Raw genomic sequence first — 18066 nt, 5'->3', positions numbered from 1 at the left:
ACAAAGACTACTATAATTGTTTTCGTGTAGGAACACAGAAAACACATTGACTAGAGTGTAAATGATCGTATGTTTTAACACGCCCCACTAGCTTGCAAGAACATCTGTGGACCCTAAAGCTTTTAATTTCCACCTAAAGTTTTGATTTCCACCTATCTTAATGCATTCTCTTCTTGCAGTTTTAAAAGAGAAAACTCTTATGAACGTTTCTGATTATTATAAATCAATGACCGTTCAGGCAAACAGATTAGGTACAATGGTATGGATAAGTGCATACTAATCTGGTCATTTTATCAAAATGAATGTACAAACGAAAACAATATATAGTAAATGTAGTAAACAAAACGATTCCATAAAACATTTAATATTTTATACCCACTTTATATAACACAAAATACATATGTACATTATAGATGAGTACCGATTGCGGATCTTTGTTAAGCACGAGTTGAAATATCTTGAGCCTTGGTGCGCGTCTAATCACAATGGATTAGTTTCTAACGTTTTGAATACCATCTTGTGGTATTTGAAGAAACACTCCCGGACATAGGTCCTACACAATGCCACATCACAGACGGAGCACTTGTAATAAGATTTCCTGAACTCGCCAGAGGCAAACTTTATGTTTTCAAATTTGCAGCAATGACACACGTGACACTTGCCGTGGTTGGAGATAAGTCGGTGTTCCGTGCCCCCCGGGTCCGTGTAGGTTGCTATACATCTTGGGTTGTAAGCCCTTACTATGGATCCTTCCTTTCCGACTTGAAAGTTTGGGTATCTGCTTACATCTGAAAATGATAAATTCAATAGTTGTTTCTAACCGCTTTAGCACACCTTTAAGTATAAAATACAATGCGTTTTGGGGTCACTAGTTGTGTTCCGTGATGGAATCAAATTGATATTACAAACATATATGTATACAGATCACGAATGATTTTTTTTTAAACGGTCCTGACGATTGAGCAGAATCCTCTGTGCTATTTGACGAATATGTGATAATTTGTCTCGCTTTCCCCAGACTCTCACAACTTTGCACGAGCGAGGGTCAGCCTATCAGTTTCGGTAAGTATACAGCCATGCGATAGCAATGCCTATATTCATTGTAAAGCAGTACGGTAAATGATATCAAGGAATAACTACCATATAGAGCACCTTGTTCTTGTGTATCGCACCAGTTTCAGCTTATCCCAATCTTGCCATTTTTCAAAGAACCTTATACAGAAATTTGTCCATCATTTACAGGTACACAAGAGGTGTCCCTAGTTACTACAATCTGTTATACATCTATCCCTAGTTACTACAATCTGTTATACATCTGTCCCTACAGTGTAGTTACTACAATCTGTTATACATCTGTCCCTAGTTACTACAATCTGTTATACATCTGTCCCTACAGTGTAGTTACTACAATCTATTATACATCTATCCCTAGTTACTACAATCTGTTATACATCTGTCCCTAGTTACTACAATCTGTTATACATCTGTCCCTAGTTACTACAATCTGTTATACATCTGTCCTTAGTTACTACAATCTGTTATACATCTGTCCTTAGTTACTACAATCTGTTATACATCTGTCCCTAGTTACTACAATCTGTTATACATCTGTCCCTAGTTACTACAATCTGTTATACATCTGTCCTTAGTTACTACAATCTGTTATACATCTGTCCCTAGTTACTACAATCTGTTATACATCTGTCCTTAGTTACTACAATCTGTTATACATCTGTCCCTAGTTACTACAATCTGTTATACATCTGTCCCTAGTTACTACAATCTGTTATACATCTGTCCTTAGTTACTACAATCTGTTATACATCTGTCCCTAGTTACTACAATCTGTTATACATCTGTCCCTAGTTACTACAATCTGTTATACATCTGTCCCTAGTTACTACAATCTGTTATACATCTGTCCCTACAGTGTAGTTACTACAATCTGTTATACATCTATCACTAGTTACTACAATCTGTTATACATCTGTCCCTACAGTGTAGTTACTACAATCTATTATACATCTATCCCTAGTTACTACAATCTGTTATACATCTGTCCCTAGTTACTACAATCTGTTATACATCTGTCCTTAGTTACTACAATCTGTTATACATCTGTCCCTAGTTACTACAATCTGTTATACATCTGTCCTTAGTTACTACAATCTGTTATACATCTGTCCCTAGTTACTACAATCTGTTATACATCTGTCCTTAGTTACTACAATCTGTTATACATCTGTCCCTAGTTACTACAATCTGTTATACATCTGTCCCTAGTTACTACAATCTGTTATACATCTGTCCCTAGTTACTACAATCTGTTATACATCTGTCCCTAGTTACTACAATCTGTTATACATCTGTCCTTAGTTACTACAATCTGTTATACATCTGTCCTTAGTTACTACAATCTGTTATACATCTGTCACTAGTTACTACAATCTGTTATACATCTGTCCCTAGTTACTACAATCTGTTATACATCTGCACTTTACAATATTCACATTTCCAATGTTTTGCTTTTAATATCTTTACCAGCTGTAACGATAGCCATTTTCTTACGAATGTAATACAGTTGTGAACAATGTGCGTATGAATCTCGATACTAATAGATATAGGACGTCAATTTTAACGCTAGGAATTCCGACAGAAATGAAAGTGAAATTTAAATTTATATAAAAATAAATTTCTTTTTTGCAAATACATGAACTGCAACGGTTCACGCCGGAATATATTTCATGAAGCACTAATGTCTGCCCACTAGAAGTGTTGCAGTTCTACTCCTCAACCATTTTCAAAAATGAAAATTTATCAGCATAGGTTTTACAGCTTATATTCTCACGTTCTTTGTAACCCCTACCACATGAAAAACTAATTATGAATAAACCTTGGCTCGAAAAGATGGCATACTTTGCTACTATGTAAAAGTGTGCATGGTTTTAAAAAATATTTTAAAACTAATTACAAATGAAAAAAAACACTACTCCAAATACGAATGTGCTGTATGTTCAGTTTAATAATATTATTCATGCAAAGTGTCAAACTTTACAAAACTTCACAAAGTTGTAAATTCAAATCAATTGGTCAATTATCTTTGACTGACCAGCATATTCACCCACAAGGAGAAATATAAATTCACCGTGGAATCACATTGTTTATTCTTATCATAACAGCCAACAATTCACAGCTCAAATGACTCAATCAGTTGACTGAAATTGATTTGACTACTACAATGTATGTAGCAGTGTGTCATGAAGATTTAAGCAATCAATGTATGGTCATTTCTTCGACTTGATTTTAAACTATCCACACAAAAAATTGAATACAAGTCTACAATATACAAATTTCTTCCAAAAAATGAAGAAGAAAAAATTATTTTCAAAATGAAAGTTTGATCACTGTTTCAACAATTTGTCCACAATACTATGGAATTTAAAAAAGCAATCCAGCACTTCTGTTCTGCACAAGGGCACTTCACATATAGAACACTTGTAGTATGACTTTCTGGTGTAACTTCCCGACGGAAACTTATTGTTCTCTGCTTTACAGTGAGCACACCGAAGACATCTGCGGGGAGCGCTGGAGACCAGTCTATGTACCATGCCTCGACTGTCGATGTATTTGGCGACGGCTGTATGATTTACACTGTCTGGGAGGGCTCCTGGCAGTAGTCGGGGCCTGCTAGCTGCCTCTGAAAAGTACATCTACAATTACTTCTTTCAACGTTTCCTCTTTTGATTTACAAAATGGTTGATTAGGTTATAAAACTACTAGTACACGATTACTACATTTACATTTTGTGTCCATGTTACAAGGTTTCCACCTGCCCACATAAAAAACAGTAACATTACCTTAATGGTCTATATCAAAATTTTGTATCAAGTCCCCCACTTAATTAGAAAAAAACAATAATTTCTCATAAGATTTCTTCTCTTTATCTCAAAGTATGGAAACTGTTGGTGTTTCTTTTTTCGAAAAAGTTCACTAGAAGTTTTCCTTTTCAATAACGCATCTATCAATATGAAATCTGCATAAAACCACATCATTCATACCTACCTACCTATCCTGAGTCACAAAAGGTCAAATTGGTGATTCACGAGCCAAAAACAATATTCAAATTTTGGCCTTTTCATGTTGGATATACAAGACTTGAAGATATTGTTATCATAAACCACTATCAACATCCCTAATCTTAGGTTCAAAGTATTACATGTGGACGGCAACAATTTTACTAGAAGCATAAAAGAGCATTTCAAATAAACTTACTAGAAGCATAAAAGAGCATTTCAAATAAACTTACTAGAAGCATAAAAGAGTATTTTAAATAAACTACATGTATCTCCGTTACCTTGGGTAAACACATTGCAGTGTCTAATAAATTGTACAAAGACCTGCACTTTATTTCATTTTTAATATAACACAATAGGGGACATCAAAAACATATAGAATATACAGAATCTCTAACAAGGATTTGAAAACAGAATCAATAGAAAAAACATAACTGATCCACAGAAGGGTTTATCCATGGGTCACATTGCTCACCTGAATACCTGCATTTCCAACATAAAACATTAAATTTCAGTCGTGCCCCAATCGTTGAATATCAATGTCCTAGCCAGGCAGAGCACAGTGTAAACAAATATATGTTATAGTCTCCTGCATATCAGTTTGACTTATTATGTCTTTGTGGTTCTTGTTGAGATGATTTTCAATGGATTTCCCAATATATTTCTAGGTAAAATGTTGAACACCCCTCCCCCTATCGTGGCCCCCAACATGTATGAACAAACATGAATGTAAACTACATAACAATGCTTGAATATTATTTTGATCAACTGTACCTCTGTATTTATTGAGAAATTTTATAAAGAATTTTCTTATAACTCATATGTAAAATTTCATAACTCCTTTTGTAGCCCCAACAAGACCTGAATGGTCATAGTGTGTGTAACCTTCAACCTTCAATGTATATGCTTGTATATCAATGATTGACTACAAATAAAAGATTTTAAAAAAAATTCCCATCTGCTCCCACCCCCACCCCACCCCTCACCCCCATAATTGTGGTCCCCTGACCTCATTCTGGGGTACATGATGTGAGCCAATTTGAACCTTCATTATATATGGAAGCTTATAAGCAAGCCATGGCTTTCTTGACCTGCAGGTTTTAAAACACTCTTTGGAAGGAAGTATGGTCCCTTTCATTTACACAAACTTTAATGCCCTTCTCTAAAGGATGCTATGTGCCAAGTTTGTTTGAAATTGGCCCAGTGGTTCTTGAAAAGAAGATGAAAATGTGAAAAGTTAACAGTTTACAACAAGAATGGTGGGAAAATGGACAAACTTTTATCAGAAAGCTCAGAATCCCAGGATCACTGTTTTAAACCACAGCTTGAATGGATTGGAGCATCCTTTTATTCTACTGACATAAAATTTATGAGGTAGTATTTGTTATTTAGGATGGTTTGTACAGCGAGAGGAACATGCACTAAGTTTTCACAATAAATCAAAACTCATATACGTACATATACGTACATTCATACAACACCCACATACCAGTAACGAATGCAATTTTATCAAAAATCGACATTTTCAAGTATCCATGAAAATGACACTGGCAATTAAATAAGTAATAATATTGCAACTGTTTTACAGATAGCAAATAAACCACTCAAACCAGGACTTAAACATCTCTGAGATATCCAAATAAAATCTGAACAATCCTAATTCATAGTATATATCTAGTCTACTATAGATTAAACCTGTCAAAGTTGTCAACAACATTGAACATTACAGTGCATGCATTTTGAGATTGGTAGACATTTTCACAGTTCCCGTCTCATACAAATTTTTTGAGTTCATTTTTGAGAACACACTTCCATATGCTTTTTGAGAACACTCTTGTAACCGAACGTGCTGCCACAGAGCTCACACTTAAAGGCCCTCTGTCCTGTATGCTTAATTTCATGTATTGTCAGAGCATACTTGCTTGCCATCTGTTTGCCACATATCTTGCACTTAGGGAACTTCTGAAAATTGCTTTTCCTGGGATCAGGATGAAATCTATCCATGTGCAATTTCTGTCCACTTTTGGTGCTAAAAACTTTATGGCATATTAAACAGGTTATGATTTCCGTAGAGACGTCTTTCAAATTCATTGTCAATGGATCTGTAAACATGGATGGATGAAAAGCAAACTCTCTATGGCCAAATCCGGCGGGCAAAGGAGGAGGAGGGCTGAATAAAATGTCTGAAGTGCCAAGATGGCGCTGTCTCAGACTGTCGAGATCCTGAGAAGATATCTCTCCACTGCTCCCATTCTCTGAAATAGCCCCAGAATTCCTTCTGCAGCCCTCATCTGAATAAAATCAAATACAATCCTCAGTTTGGCCAAGGTCTACGAATGCCTAAACGATCCCACTTTCTTAGCTGATTCCAAATTATTGTAGTTTATGGTTAATTTTCAAAGGTTGAAGATAAGAAATCTGTAGAAAGGACCTCATTTAAAAAAACATCATTCAGGACCTTTTAAAATCTACTATAAACTTGACAAATATCATACGAAATAAAGAAGCATTTAACTGAGGTGCATTCAAAGTACATAAGAAATTTACAATACTAATTATTCATATGTACCTGAATGCTACATGTCTGTGTAAACAATATGAATAGTAGAATTGGATAATGATAGTTAGTAAATATACAAATATTAATGTTTCAGCATCTACATAACTGATTCACAGACAATAAAAAGAATGTGGGAATGTGGTAAATTCTGGTTGATAATATAAAACAATAAAAATTTCACATCCCATATTCATTTATATCCATAATTATGACAAACTAGAGGAATATACACACATGTAAATATCAAAATAAAAATCACATATTTACTTTTCTAAATCAACTGAACATATTTCAAACAGAATGTTCCCAACTTTTTGTGATAAAAATTTCACTCAGTCACACGAGTTTCAAAAATGACCATACATGTCATACCAGATTTGCTTTAGTTATTAGTTTTATACAAATACTTCCTTGTCAGATCATGAACATATTTTTGTAGCACATTGGATGCATCACCCATTTGGAAGACGGGCATATTTTGCAAAAGACTTATGACTTACGATCAACTTTACATACCAGGGATTTATTAAGATTCTATTTATTACCGGTAAAGGGTACCTTTCCCCCTTTGACAACAAATGAATATTTCCCCTTCCACAGGTAAACATACCTCTTGAAATGTAGAAACTACATGAAAGTGTATAGGAATTTTAACAAAAATCATTTTATACATATATATTCTAAATATTTTTCTATAATTAACATAGTCTTGCAATATAGACAAGGATCAGTAATCAATCAACTGATGTGCCTATTTTTAAATAATATGATCTGATATTCTCCCCCTCCCCTCCCCTCCCCTCCCCTCCCCTGGAGGAAGCTCATGACTGCTTTGTCAAAAATTCCCCTTAACTATGAAATGGGGAATAAGATATAAAAGCTGGATAAATCCCTGTATGATACTGGAATTTTTCAGTTTATTGTAAGATCATTCACTCCAAATGCAATTTTTTTTTAAATGTTGAAACTTAAGCCTCAGAAAAGTTTTACTTTCATTCATTCAAAGTAATAACTGTGTGATAAATTTAAGACTTCTGACTTTGTAGTAAGTTGTTTTGTAAAACCGACACCAGGACTTTTTAAAACAAGAGGCCCATGGGCCACATCGCTCACCAGAGTCACCTTGCCCTTATCTGAAGACTTTCCATATATATTTGCATGTGAAACCTTAGTCCCTATTGTGGTCCCAACCTACCCCTGGAGGTCATGATTTTTACAAACTTGAATCTGCACTAGGGGTGAAACAAATCTGCACTATGTCAGAAAGCTTTTATGTAAATGTCAACTTTTTTGGCCCAATGATTCTTGAGAAGATTTTTAAAGATTTTCTTTATATAATTCTTTTTAAAACTTTGATCCCCTATTGTGACCCCAACCTATCCCCGCAGGCCATGATTTGAACAAACTTGAATCTGCACTAGGGGGTGAAACGAAGCATCGCGATGCGGCCAAATCGCGATGTAGAGGTCTCGATTCGATGTTCGATTTATTCCGGGTCTGTTTCGGTTCGATATGGTTCTAGAATCATAGCATACATTGTTTTTGATAACACGGTTTCTGATTGGCCAATGGAATTGAAAATTGCCCAATCAACATATGAGTAAACTTTGCTGTACCAAAATGGACACAGTCGGGTTGAAAAATGCACCCCAATGTATAAATCCTGGGTATGGTGACAGTTCGGCTTTAGGACAAGTGATAAGAGTGTTGCTTTATGTTAAACGCTTTTATATTATGTAGAATTTCTCTGCAGAGAACAATAAATACAATAAACATAAAAAAAATCTAAGCATTATAAAGAATTTGGAACTTGCTATTGTATCGAATCGAAAATCATCGAATCAAGACTAAAGTATCAAAAATCGAATCGAATCGAGAAGGTACTGGATCGTTTCACCCCTAATCTGCACTATGTCAGGAAGCTTTCATGTAAATCTCAGCTCTTCTGGCCCATTGCTTCTTGAGAAGAAGATTTTTAAAGATTTCTCTATTCCCATGTAAAACTTTGATCCCCAATTGTGACCCCAACCTACTCCTGGGGGCCATGATTTGAACAAACTTAAATTTGCACTTTGTCAGGAAGCTTTCATGTAAATTTTAGCTCTTCTGGCCAATTGGTTCTTGAGAAGAAGATTTTTAAAAATTTTCCCTATATATTGCTATGTAAAACTCTGATCCCCTATTGTGGCCCAATCCTACCCCCGGAGGCCATGATTTGAACAAACTTGAATCTGCACTATATCAGGAAGCTTTCATGTAAATGTCAGCTCCTCTGGCCAAGTGGTTCTTAAGAATTTTAAATGACCCTACCCTAACTTTGCATTTTTGTGATTATCTTCCCTTTGAAGGGGGCATGGCCCTTCATTTGAACAAACTTGAAAGCCCTTTACCCAAGGATACTTTTGGCTGAATTTGGTTGAAATTGACCCAGTGGTTCTGGAGAAGAAGATGAAAATGTGAGAAGTTTACAACGCCGACGCTGACAGTCAAATTTTGATCAGAAAAGCTCACTTGAACCTTTGGCTCAGGTGAGCTAAAAAGATCATTATATCAAAACATACCTGTTACGTTCATCTGTCTGGGGGACATTTCTCCTGGTGGTAGGCTCTCCTCTGTAGATACAGAAATGCCACTCTGTGACCAACCTGCTGGATTTATCTGCCCTTCATTCCACTTGGGATACTCAGGAGCCCCGGGATTTGTGTATTGCTGGTCTGGGAAAGACACGTCTTCAGGCTCCACTTTAATTATGCTGATGTCATCTCCAGGACTCCTGACAGAACTTGTAGCACTGACATCTAGACTGCAATTAAGATTGATTAATTAACATATATATACCAAGTCTGAATGGCATTGGCCTTACATTCAGTATTATCACAGGTGATTTATATTTCTGCAATAAATGTCAAGGTTGTTTGCTTTAAGGATAAATAAATAATGCCTATGATTTTATGCATAAAGTCTGTTATGCAGACATTACCCCACTTTCCTATTCATCCCCTATAATAAAGTAAAATACTGAACCTTACCATGAACATGCTTATAATAAGTAACGCTTGTTGCGAAGAGCCTTTCATTTCCAATAGATTTTAAAACATATTATGAACTAATTGGATCTATAATGAATTATGTTTATAAGGAATAGAAATAGTTCATACCTAGCACTTCATGATAAGTGTGTTTTACTGTTTAAACAAATTGTATATTCAATCCTTATGCAGCATTTGTACATGTATTTTCATATGACACTTTTTATTCAATGGTTGTAGACTTGTATGTCAAATTGAATGATGACGTGCCTGCCAGAATGATTGTGCAAGTATTGAAAAATGTAATACTGTCCCAAACAAAACATGGGGTGACTACATATTTAGTCATCTAAGACTGCACAGGTAATCAGTACAGATCCAGTTACTTGTACACAATCTATAGTGGACCTTCCAGCCCCTGGTTTATAAATAGGACAAGAAGAACATTGACATTTGAAGCATATAGAATTTTTAGTTGACTTTTTTGGATATTAGAGCTGGGAGGATTGAGTGTTTAACTACAAAACATCAACAACAGTGGTAACAGCAACTCTACACTGATGGTGTGTTTGGGTATGCATGAAAAAGTAAGTACCTTTTTTGTTTTTCTTTAGATTTCCTATGAGAATCTGTCTGTTGTTGTAATGTCATCTTTTGCATAGATGAACTTTGACCTGAGGATGGCTCATTATTTCTCCCTCTACTGGTAGCACATGTGGTACTAGAATCAGAAGCACCATGTGACACAGAGTCTGTGGACTGAGGCACTTCCATTATAGCTACCGGAAAAGGTTCATTTGGTAATGTTTCTACTGCTTCATCAGGATTAGAATCCACATCCCCAGTCTGAAAAGAACGTAGCTCTGAAATACTAGGCATGGAGAAGGAAGAAACATTGGACAGGTCAACAAGACCGGTTTCACTCGTTGAAGTAGATGACTTAAAAGAGGGGGAGATTTTCTTTTGGGGTTTGGTAATGTCGATCACTCTCTTATCTGTGGAGGTGTTAGACTGTGTGGTGAGAGATAGAGAAACAGTTTGTGGGGAGATAAACCTGGGCCCAGGTTTCCCTATAAGCGGGGCTTGGAATAGCTCAATTCCCTCTCTTCTACTGTCATTTTGTAACTGAGTATCCTCAAGCCATGTCTCTGGCTGATCTGTACAGCTGTCACTACTGGCGTGATCAAAGGATTCAGTGGTTCCAAACGATGACAGTCGCTGTTTCTTGGAATGAACATTGCCTGAATTTTCCAAGGACTGGGAACGTTTCTGTGAAAAATCCTTCACTTTCATTAAATTTGTGATTCGGACATGCTTAAAATCAGCCTGATCTGTGGGTCCATATATATAGGGACTTGATGATGACATACACTTATTAAAGTCTGCACAGCAGCTGATGACATTGTCCATGTGTAACATTCGGGCTAATTTCTCAACCTGCCTGCAGTTTACCTCTGTTAGCATTAGGAAACCCTCATAAAGATACTGTAGAAATGTCATGATGGATTCTCTTTGGATGTCAGATGGGACCCGGATTTCTAACTGTGAACCTGATGTGGAGTTCTCCATAGACTGCAACATTGGACAAGAAGCCACTAAAACCACTCGATGTGCCTAAAACACATTTAGAAAATAATAAATGATTGAATGATATACCATGTGTTCATGAGGGTGAGAACTAAGACAATATTAGTGACAGTGTTGATCGTTTGAAGTTTTCCACAGACTATTTAGTTTACTACATGTATTTAGTTTACTACGTGCTGTATTGCTTCAGTCACAAGTCCTAACATTTGGACATCCTTGATATTTATCATATAGAAAGGATTGCAACTCCTCTACCTGGGTACCCTATTTTGATGTTTTGAACAAGGATGAAATAAGAGCACTTCATAATAATGCATTTTGATTGATCTACATTTACACAAATTTAATCAAAAAATTCCAAGTACTTTCTGAGATTTTAAAATTTGACAGATGACATTTAATAGCTTGAGCCCATTGACCATATATCGTCGACTGACCAGTTTAGGTGACCTTAGTGATAAACCGCGATTTTTTCATTAATCACTTGGATTAAATAAATAAATAATACACCTACCTTTAAAGTATATTAAATTCCTTTACTTTCATCCAAAAATTCCAACTCCATTGGTACGTTAATTGAATATATTTTCGTAACAAAAAACATGTCACTTTGTGCTCCTAAAACGGTGACGTCACCTATTTCGGTGACCATTGTTGATATAGGTTTGCCAAAAGTTTGTAACTGTTAAAACGTATATACAGGAGGAATGTCAATGAATAAAATCACATAGTATAGAATTCTAGACTTTTGGTATACTTTCTATCAATTTGCATATTCTCCTTCTAGTAGTTCATTTTCGGAAAAAAATTGAAGACATACTCTATATATGCTTACAAACACTACGGCGAAATTGATGACGCAATCTACAACCGGAAACGACAACGCACACACATAAACAAAAGGTCACCGATTCTGGTCAGTCATTGAAATAAAATCTCCAATACCTCTGAAAGTACTTGGAATTTTTCTTAATGATCATTAGAGACAATATAGGTAAGTTATACATGCAAGTTGAAAGTTACAAAATGCAGTATATACAATGCCTTTATCTAATCATTTTTTTAAACCACCATTACTGGGTGACAAATTTTTCTTTATTATACACATACACAGACATTCAGAAGGCCAGTTCTTTACTATACACATCCAGGGTACGCAAACATTCAGAAGACCTGTTCTTTACTATACACATCCAGGGTACGCAAACACTCAGAAGGCCTGTGGTTTTGGTATGTATAAGGTAAGAACAGTGGAATGCACTGATATGGTTACATGTATAAAATAAAATATCATTATCATGTATGTATACCTAGACAGTAAATTCAGTTCATTATTCAAAATCCCATTATCACCAAATATCGCCATAAAATACTATTTAATACTTAAGATTCTTGAAACTTGACATAGCTTTCATTTTAAAATTCAGCAAATCACTTTTATTTCATGAGACCTTTTTTTTTGCAGGGATACATTGATGTATTTAATTACAAAACACAACTTTTGCAAATCATTACTTATTACTGATGTGATCTACATGTATATGTTAGAGTTTATTCACAAGAACAAAATTTCGAGAATGGCTAGTCTCACAAAATTACATGTAAATAATTTTTTGCAAATAAAAAAATGTGATTTTCAATGTCAATCAATCTCTCTACATGGGTTTATCTCGATACACATATAAATTTGTCTGATTTCAAAATACATGCACATCATGTAGACGTACTGAAGAAGAGGGCAACTCACCCTGATTAAACTGTTGTCTGATCGGATGACAGCGTCACACAGCGCCTGTTTTTTCCACATAGCACAAAGCTGGGACTGGAGATTACTAGACTGCACATGATTCATGTAGATTTTGTGGTAAGTAGTCATTGTTATATTTCCAGTGATATCAGTACATCTATTCAATCTGAAAAAAAGTATTAGTCAGGCATTGATTAAACTCTGTGGAATCACTTTTCTGTAGGTTTCAGAACTACAGGGTAATTAGCTCATGATATGAGTAAGTAGAGAGCATAATTTTGAGTTGCAAAACCCAGTCAATGCTGTAAATGCCATAGGTTGCTCCTATTATTTTTAAAGATATATTCTAAACTAAAGGATCTGGGGGAAACAACTCCCGACAAAGTCGAAAGTCTTAAATTGTATTACACAGTTTTTACTTTGAATGAATGGAATAAAACTTTTCTGCCGTGCTCGAGCTAGGCTTCGCCATTTTTGCCAATGGCGAATTTTTTTCAAAAATGGGGAAAAGAAATTGAAAGTGTCGAAAATCCCTTTTTGCAATAAATTGTATTTTTAATCCTTTGTCAGTGACACATTATCGCCTGTTCATTTATGCAGTCAAAATCTGTTTATTCAGTCAACGCGTGCGACCGGAAATCTCGCGTCGCTCCAGTGCACACAGAGCTGGTCACAGCCTCAGGTAATTTATGGCTGCAAAAAAGTCGGTGATTATGTAATAAAGTACATCAACAGCTGTTTACCCTGCTGTGGTCAATTGTTTATTCATTATCGTGTTATCAACTCCACATTAACCAGAGAACCGACCGGTAATTGGCCGTATTATTGTGTATAATGTATATACATCAATTGTTTGTTTTTGGGGCCAAACTCGTTGATTACAAGATTTTAATTTTGATGTGTTTGATTTTAGCTCAAATATTTCATAAACAATGCGGTCAGTCACCATTGATATGGAGATAGCAATTATAATAAATAATTTTCTTTGAAGTTCGGTGCACAACAGTATAAAAATGCTAATCTCATAAGACTATGCACCCCATTCTATTTTGACAGTAAACTTGTAGCTTCTGACCCTAGTCAGTCTAAAATTAAAAAATATCTATGTTTGGCTTTACAGTCAACCCCACCTGCTCAAACATCGGATTCTGTCCAAATTGCAAAATCTTCCATACAAAAACGGAAATTTAATAGGGAATGGTTGAGATACGACTCTAAATTGGGCTTGATGTTTTGTGACATCTGCATTTCGGCCAATGTACACAATGTTTTCGCTGAGGGGTGTAGCATCATGAAGTTTATATTTATGTGATTTATTATCTGATTTTTGATTTCCATAATAGAATTTATCAAACAAATCAACTTCTTATTATTTCAGAAAGAAGTGTTTAGGTATGGTAGCTGGATATGATTAAGTAATGTAACTGATTTAAAATGCTAAAATAAGTGTAATGAATAAAATAATATATAATATGATGGAAATAATTGTAAAGCATGTGATTATTTGTGCCGCGCCACTCCCCGAAAAAGTGGCGAAAGGGAATTCTGGTCCAGTGGGAGCACTGCTTTCCTGATGCTTAATTTCTAACATTTTCTTTTAAAAATATTTGCATTTGGAGTAAATGATCTTACAATAAACTGGAAAATTCCAGTTAGTAAAGTTTGTCGTAAGTTCTTTTGTAAAACATGCCCCTGATTCCCTAAAACAACTATAATTCAATCAGTACTAAAAGTCGGCCCTAAGACCTTTACAACTACAGGATCTACAAATATCTACGTGGGGGACGGTTTTCTACAAGTATCTACATGTGGGAGGGTTTCTATGGTTAGTGATGGGCAATCAGGAAAAAGAATTTAATCTATCGGATTAATCGGATGTATCTTTTCGATTAATTATTCGAAAAATAATCGAATTTTATTCATTTCAAATTTATGGCATAAATATATTTAATTTACTTTAATATTAGATTCATAAAATCATTAGAAATTTGAAGTTAATAACCCTATACTTTTGATTTTGTTTTTCCGGGATACATTTTAAAATTAGATCCTATGATCCGCTCCTCTACTATAGCGATAGTACAGATGAACAGATCATAGGATCTAATTTTAATTAGATTGTTGGGTTAGGGGATATATATCTTGACTTTTGTTGTAGTTCTTATGAGATTCGGGTTAAAATACAGCCTCAGTACCCCTTGCTTATTGCAAGAGACAAAATCCGAGGCCCCGTGTCACAGCAGGTGTGGCGCGATAAAGATCCCTTCCTGCTCAAAGACTGTAAGCACCGAGCATAGGCCTAAATTTTGCAGCCCTTCACCGGCAATGGTGACATCTCCATATGAGTGAAAGATTCTCAAGAAGGACGTTAAACAATATTCAATCTTATCGGATAATTCAGCTTCGTCAGCCATTTTTTATATTTTACTTAAAAGTCCCAACAAGAATATTCGTATCATTAAAAAAATACCGATGTCAGCGATTTTCGATTTTCAAAACGACAATCGATTATTCACATCGTTTTAGTTATAGCGACCGACAATCGAAAGTCGGCGATAATCGGTACATCACTATCTATGGTTAAAGTTTTCCTTCTTAATATAAACTCAGTATTTTTTTCATATTTGGGGAAAAACAAACCCAAAGAGGAGTATTTTTGATAAAAGTAATATTCCTGTCCAAATCTTTTCTGGGTTTTATCATCTTTCACTGAATTGTTACTGGGCTGAATCATAGCAAGTCTTTATTAAAATAGACTGAATTGCTAGTTGTTCAAAAATATATCAATCAAGTATCCTGTGTTTACCATAGCCCCCCCCCCCCCCCCCTCCCATCCTCCATATTTAAAACCTGTTGGGGGAAGGAACATTGAAAGTGCCCAAGCAAATTGTAGATTACACTTTCTACATTTTATTCATACCATTATATGCACCTATTGCCAAAGACAAAATTACCCAAGTAATAAAGCATGCCTTCTTTTTGACATGTTCTGAATTCAAAGTAAAACTCATTATATATATATATATATATATATATATATATGCTTTATAAGCAGGTAACAACCTGAGATTTTATACGACCATTATGTCAGAAAAATCTAGTTTTAAATGCCAGATCGGGAAAGAAGGGAGAAAACTAATGTCAGGTCCTCCAACGAATTATAAATATAGCACAAAAAATATCCTATGAAGCAACAATTACACATTTTTCCATACTAACGTATCTTTGTTCCTTCCCAATTTAAGGCCTAATATTAATCAGATCATAGCTTGGACGGGCCAAAGGCCTGTCCATGAAGCAAGGTTAAAGGTAACACATATGTGAAAGAAAAATGTCAAAATCAGCAAAAGAAGAGATAATCTCTACATACCAACACTGAAATTTCTGTGAGCTGTACGTGTGGTTGCTTCAACACTTAAATTTGAGTTTTAAATTTGACTGCCAAAAATACAAGACTCTGAAGTGCAATTTGTACACCCAATTTCTTCAAAATAAACTGTATAATTATTATTGTAACAGTTTTCAGCAAATCATTAAATAGAAAACAGTAAATACCAAAGTTCTTAAAAAGTGTTGGTTTTATCAGTTTCGCTGTCAAAAAAAAACCCCAAAATGTCCAATATAAATTGTCTGCTTATAAGTCCATATGTCCAACAAGAAAATAGAAGAAGAAAAAAACATAGCAGCAAAATTAATTCCAGAAAATCAGTTATTTAAAATTCCACAAAATTGTTCAGGCTGATAAGATATTGTTCGGGCTGACATTATTCCCAGTCCAAATGTCTGACAAAGAAAAAAAGTTTTCAAGAACTCTGAAATATGACTAATGAAAACAATAATTAAATTTTCCAATTAAACTAGAATTAAATTTAAATTACAATTCGAATAACTGTTGAACCAAAAAATGGAGGTGCCCGTACAGCTCACAAAATTTTCATTGAACATATACTGTAGAGATTATCAATCCTTTTGCCGATTTGGACTTTTTACTTTTACATACGTGTTACCTTTAGAGCCTTCCTCTTCTTCACTTCAATTTGGTATAATTGTTTGGTTTGAAAGAAAAATCATCAAAGCTAAATATGACATCACAATCATCAATGCACTGGTTACGTCGGCTGGCATTTCATTCCCTGCATTAAATATGATTTGGATGCGTTACTAGGCATTTAGCGAAAGAGGGCTCATGTTGCAAAGTTAATTTCGACCCCTGGATTTCCGAATTCTTCCCTCTTATGCTGCAACATTGATATGAAATTTCTTGACTATGTTGTAAATTTTAAAGAGACAATTTGCGTCATGCTGAGTGTGTGTCGCACTTATTCAGCATTGCACAAGATTTGTCAATAAAGACGCCAAAATACCTGTTTATGGTCATGTTTACTTTCTCGCTAAAGAGGGATAACCGCGTTTTAGCGAGAATATCTCGCTGTTGGGGAAGTGTTCCCAACCTGTTGAAGCTGACAAGAAATTCAGTTTAACCCATTTTAATCGCAACAAGCGGCCGGAGTTCATGAAAGATTTCCCGGATCACTTTGTGTGACACTGGTCTGAGATTCGGAAGAGGTGTCAGTCCAAATATCCAGCCTCGACGACTCTCTGCGAGATTGGTCTTGGACCTGAATGTTGCTTTGTAAAATAGCGTAGATTAAGGTCTATGCTGTTACTTACTGACGATGTATAAACTTAATTTGTTTTCTCTTTACAATATATCACTATATAAATTACCTGTACGTAACGTTGTATAGTTTGCAAATGCAAGTCCACTTTTTCACTCTGCAAATTCTTTTATGATCGGCGCCATTTAAAGTTCAGCTAAATACCACGACGTTCCGAACTGCGGTGAAGCTAAAACACGCTTGGGACTCTTCCCGTCCATGTGCCAAAACCACTGGAGTATTTTCGCACTCCCAGAAAAGAATATGCTTATCGCGTCCATTTCTCTTATTATACAACAATTGGTCTGTAAAGACTTTGTTAAACAAAAAAACAAAACAAAAAAATTGATGTGTAAAATAATAACGCAATAAAATCATAATTTGTTTATTTTTTAAATATGGAATTGGATTT

The 18066-nt window shown here is 35.2% G+C and overlaps 1 protein-coding gene across 3 annotated transcripts; it reads right to left on the bottom strand.

The window, feature by feature from the left end:
* Positions 1 to 348: 348 nt before the first annotated feature.
* LOC125646720 (kelch-like protein 8) lies at positions 349 to 17835 on the bottom strand. 3 transcript variants are annotated; one of them, XM_048873233.2, is made up of 5 exons: positions 17725 to 17835; positions 12997 to 13162; positions 10258 to 11276; positions 9195 to 9436; positions 349 to 788 (listed from the first exon to the last, which is right to left on the bottom strand). In XM_048873233.2, the coding sequence occupies exons 2-5, from the start codon at positions 13123 to 13125 to the stop codon at positions 481 to 483; spliced, it is 1698 nt and encodes a 565-aa protein (XP_048729190.2). In that variant the 5' UTR covers positions 13126 to 13162; positions 17725 to 17835; the 3' UTR covers positions 349 to 480. The 3 variants fall into 3 exon arrangements, with proteins under 3 accessions (XP_048729190.2, XP_048729189.2, XP_048729191.2); XM_048873232.2 differs by lacking the exon at positions 349 to 788 and adding an exon at positions 3005 to 6364 and having other exon boundaries at positions 17725 to 17831; XM_048873234.2 differs by lacking the exon at positions 349 to 788 and adding an exon at positions 3005 to 3697 and having other exon boundaries at positions 17725 to 17817.
* Positions 17836 to 18066: the final 231 nt, after the last annotated feature.

Source organism: Ostrea edulis, chromosome 6, assembly GCF_947568905.1.
Source record: "Ostrea edulis chromosome 6, xbOstEdul1.1, whole genome shotgun sequence".
NCBI classification, from domain to species: Eukaryota; Metazoa; Mollusca; class Bivalvia; order Ostreida; family Ostreidae; genus Ostrea; species Ostrea edulis.
This window is presented reverse-complemented; position numbering and strand designations above follow the sequence as displayed.